Source organism: Emiliania huxleyi (genome assembly GCF_000372725.1).
Source record: "Emiliania huxleyi CCMP1516 chromosome Unknown EMIHUscaffold_15, whole genome shotgun sequence".
Taxonomy (NCBI): Eukaryota; Haptophyta; order Isochrysidales; family Noelaerhabdaceae; genus Emiliania; species Emiliania huxleyi.
Genome location: NW_005201092.1, coordinates 907,436 through 911,485, shown reverse-complemented (window position 1 = coordinate 911,485; position 4,050 = coordinate 907,436). Strand labels below are relative to the sequence as shown.

Genomic DNA, 4,050 nt, shown 5'->3' with positions numbered 1-4,050 from the left:
AACGCGCGCTACCCGCGGTCGCGGACTGGGACTCTCGAGTTGCAGTTCTCGTCTCTGACTCTGTCCAGTTTCACCTCCGGGATATCCCGCTGGTTCCACTTTTCACATACATATATTTCCCCCCGCCCCCCCTACCCTTGCAGCTCGCGGAGGATCCAGGCCACACACGCCTCCGTGCCAAACTCGTGCAGCGCCGCGCGGGCTGCGTGCTCGGCCGGGAAGCCCATCGCCTCGAGGGAGCGGACTACGTCCGGGTCCGGGACGAGCTGGACGGCGCCCGGGGCGGAGGCCGGGTCGTGCGCGACTTGCACGCGTGCATTGGGAAAGAAGTCGGCGGGCAAGCTTTGGAACCAGACCGAGGTGCCGTTTGGCGCCGCGACTGTCAGCTGCTGCCCCGCCACCGCGTCGGGGGGCACGGTCACAAAGAAGTGCGACTGCTGCGCGCCCTGCGGCTGCGGCTGCGGTGCGGCGGGCTGCGGTGCGGACTGCGGCAGCGGCGGTGTGGCCTGGCTCTGCGCCCCGTCAGGCGCGGAGGCAGTTTCGCCCTCGACGGCGGCTCGGAGCAGGGCCAGGCATTGCCCAACCTGCCCTCGCTGCGAGAGGCGGAAGCCACGCCTGGCCCGCAGGGCTCGCAGCGCCTCGCCCGGCCGTGAGTCGCTCGCGTTGAGCAGCTCCTCCACGCACGCCACCTGCCCGGCGGCGGCGGCGATGGCGAGCGCGTCGCAAAGCCGGCTGTGCTGGCGCACTCCCGTGCGTACGATGTCGATCGCCCGGACAGCCGCGCCCGCGTGCAGCAGCTGCCTCGCCGCGTCCAAGTGGCCCTTCTTGCTCGCGATGGCGAGGGGCGTGCTTGCCTTCTCCTTGGCCGACCCCCGCTTGCCAGCAGGCATCTGCCAGTTGACGGGCGAGCCCGCATCCAGCAGCGGCTGCAGGTCGTCGCCTCGAGCCGCAGCCCAGTACAGGCGCTCGCCGCTGATCGGGTCGGCCTCCCACCCCAGCCAGCGAGCCGCGTCCGCGTCCGCCGCGACTTGCATCTCGCGGAGCCCGACTTGCAGCGCCTCGTCCGGAGCCAAGGCGCTGCTATCACTGGTTCTGCGGACAGCCTCCGCCGCCTCCGCCGCCTCCGCCGCCTCCGCCGCCTCGGCGACCTGCAGCGCCAGCGTCCACCCCATGTCACCCCCAGCCGCCGCCTCCGCCGCCTCCGCCGCTGCCGCAGCATCGACGGCCTGCATGTGCAGCGCCACCGCCGCCCGCGAGTCGCCCTCGTCTGACGGGCGCGGCGCCTGCTTCGCCGGCCGCTTCCCTGCCGCCTTTTCCGAGAGGAGCACAGGCGGATAGAGCGGCGACTTTCCGTTTCCGTCTCGGTCCGGGGCTTGGACCGATGCCGTTTTCCGATGGATGATCACGACCTCCGACGTCCGGCTCGGGTCGAGCGCCGTGACGATGGGGCCTTGCAGCCATTCGCCGTTGAGACTGACAATCTCGTCGCCGGCACGCAAAATGCCGGCGGCGCTGCAGTCGGGATCGACGTTGATGATGAGGTTATCATCGTTGACTATGAGGCCGAGCCCCACCCTCGGGTGACGCAGCAGCCTGCACTCGACCGCCTCACACCCGGCGGGAGGCGGCGCGGCCCTCTCCGACACAACATCGATTTCGGACTCCGCCCTGTCTGGGCGGGGCATGTCCCGTATCGTCTTATGTGAGCGGTTTGCGCGGCCCGGTTGTGCTTCTGTGTGAGCGGTTTGTCTGACTGTCACTGTGCGATTTCGGGCACCGCCTTTGTGTTTTCTGTGAGCGGCGGCAGACTCGGGAGCTGAGCGCCGTGTTTGCAGACGGTGGGAAGAGAAACGAAGAAAAAAGAAACGCAACCAACTCGAGCAAAAGAAAAATCGCAGGGAAAGAGGCTGGCGCCGGGGCCCCGGTGCCGGGGGCACACACACACACACACACACACACACACATGCTCTTCCTCCTCGCGCTCGCCGCCCCTCGCGACTACTACATCTGCAACTTCACCTGCCCTTCCAACGAGAGCTGGTCGGCCTGCCGCAGCGAGCGCTGCTCTGCGCCGGCGCTGCCGGAGGACTTGTGCAGCGGCGGCGAGGAGCCGGCAGCGAGCGCAGAGCTCGTCGCTGGCCCGGGCGCGTGCGAGGCGTACGCGGTCGATGCGGGCTCCTTCAAGGAGCGGTGCGGCATCTGCACCGCCCTCTCCCGTGCCGCGCTCGCCGCCGCTACCAGCGGAGCGGCTGAGGAGGACGCGGCTTTGTGCGCTGCCGCCGCGAGCGCGACCGCTGCGTCCGAGCTGCCGCCGCTCCGCACCTGCCGGCTCGATCCCTCCGCCTGTGCGTCGCTGCTCGAGCAGCTGCAGGAGGCGACATGCCCGCACGCCGCGCAGATGATCCGAGCCGGCGCGAGTCGAGCAGCGGTCCTCTGGAAGGCGAGGGCACACCACACCCGGCCTCGCACCACCGCAACGCGCCTCCCGGCGTGCGCACGCCTCATCGCGGCCCTGCCCGCCACTCCCTCCCTCAGGCGCAGCAGCTCTGCGGCGAGCGGCTGCGCCAGCGGCACAACACGACGCTCTTCGAGGCGACGACCTGCGAGGCGCCGCGCGAGGTCGGGCTGCGCGTCATGGCCATCTCGGCGTGCGTCGCCGCCGCCGTCTTCTCCGTGCAGGTGTTCGCGTGGGGGTGACGCACGCCGATCTCCTCCTTCTGCTATCAGCGACGTACGTGTCATATGAGACCCAGGATTTCAATCCGCGTCTATTCACTCTCTCTCCTCTCTGTGGTACTCTGCTGTGGTCGTTGTCTAGTGTCTGCAGCAGAGAGTGGTGGACTCTGATCTCTGTACCTCTCCGCGGCGGCGGCTGATTTCTTCTGTTCGGCAAGGTTTTTGCTCGCGTTCATCGCGAGACGCTTTTAGAAGCAGGCGCTTGTTCGCGGAGAACTCGCTTTTAGAAGGTCCACCCAGATATGAGATATCGTGGCAGCCAGCACAGTGCGTCCGAAGAGAAGCGCACTCTAAAAGCCTCGGAGCGCGCTCGCTGCCACACGCTGGTATAGCGTTCGCCCGAGATGCTCACGACGCTGGCTGCCCTCTCGGAAGTGGAGCGAGGCACAGCCGCCTTCGCCTCCGCTGCCAGCGATCCAAAGTCCTGCTGCACGGTCGTCGCCAGCCAGTCGAGCGAGCTCGCGAGGCTGTCGTCGCTGCCGCCCCTCTCCCGCGCCGCAACCGCGTCCGACAGCGCGGACGTGCGGCACACCCCGCGCGGACCCGCCGCCAGCGCGTGAGCGCCAAGCGCAGCGGCGAGCTCGTCCGTCCCGGCGGCGTGCGGCAGGTCCGACTTGTTGCCCACGATGAGGAGGGGCTTGCCGGCGAGATTGGCGTGGGCGCACGCCGCGTGCAGCAGCCCACGCGCCTCCTCGAGCCGCTCCACGTCCGACGCGTCCACCACAAAGATTGCGGCGTGCGCCTCTGCATAGTAATTGTCCCAAATGGCTCGGATGCCGGCGCCGCCGCCCACATCGAAGAGGCGCAGCCGCTGCCGGCGGAGCGTGGCGCTCGCGGTGGTGAAGCCGCACGTCGGCGTCGTGTCGCTACGACTCGCACGCTCGCACAGCGCCGCCGCCAGCGTCGACTTGCCCGCGCCGTCGCACCCGAGCAGGATCCAAGTCTGCTCGGCGCCGGAGGAGGTGCCCGCGGGCGGCGCCGGCCCCACCCTGGCGGAGCGGCGGGCGGTCCGCCACCGCTTGGGCTTGTCCGGCGCGGACGAGGTGCGCCGCGACGGCGCGCGCCAGCAGCACAACCGCCGGGCCATCGCTGAAAGATGCGTTCGTTACAACGGACGCGCGTTTTCTTCAATAAAATCGAAGAAGAAAAACGCAGTCCCAAGTCTCGACCCACGTCTAGCCGTGTGTGCTACAACTAGTGCTGCAAGAATTTAACTGAACACAACTCTCTCTCACAGCAGACAGGCTCGACACAGGTGCGGACAGGCGCGGCTCCAAGAAACTCCCTCGCACGGCTCTGGGCACGGGACTGGCG

At 68.6% G+C, this 4,050-nt stretch overlaps 1 protein-coding gene across 1 annotated transcript; it reads right to left on the bottom strand.

Annotated features, from left to right (window-relative positions):
* Positions 1-2,959: 2,959 nt before the first annotated feature.
* On the bottom strand, positions 2,960-3,823 carry ARL13 (ARL13, ARF-like GTPase; the record flags this gene model as incomplete). Its single annotated transcript, XM_005786774.1, has 1 exon — positions 2,960-3,823. The coding sequence occupies one exon, from the start codon at positions 3,821-3,823 to the stop codon at positions 2,960-2,962; it is 864 nt and encodes a 287-aa protein (XP_005786831.1).
* Between the last annotated feature and the right edge of the window lie 227 nt (positions 3,824-4,050).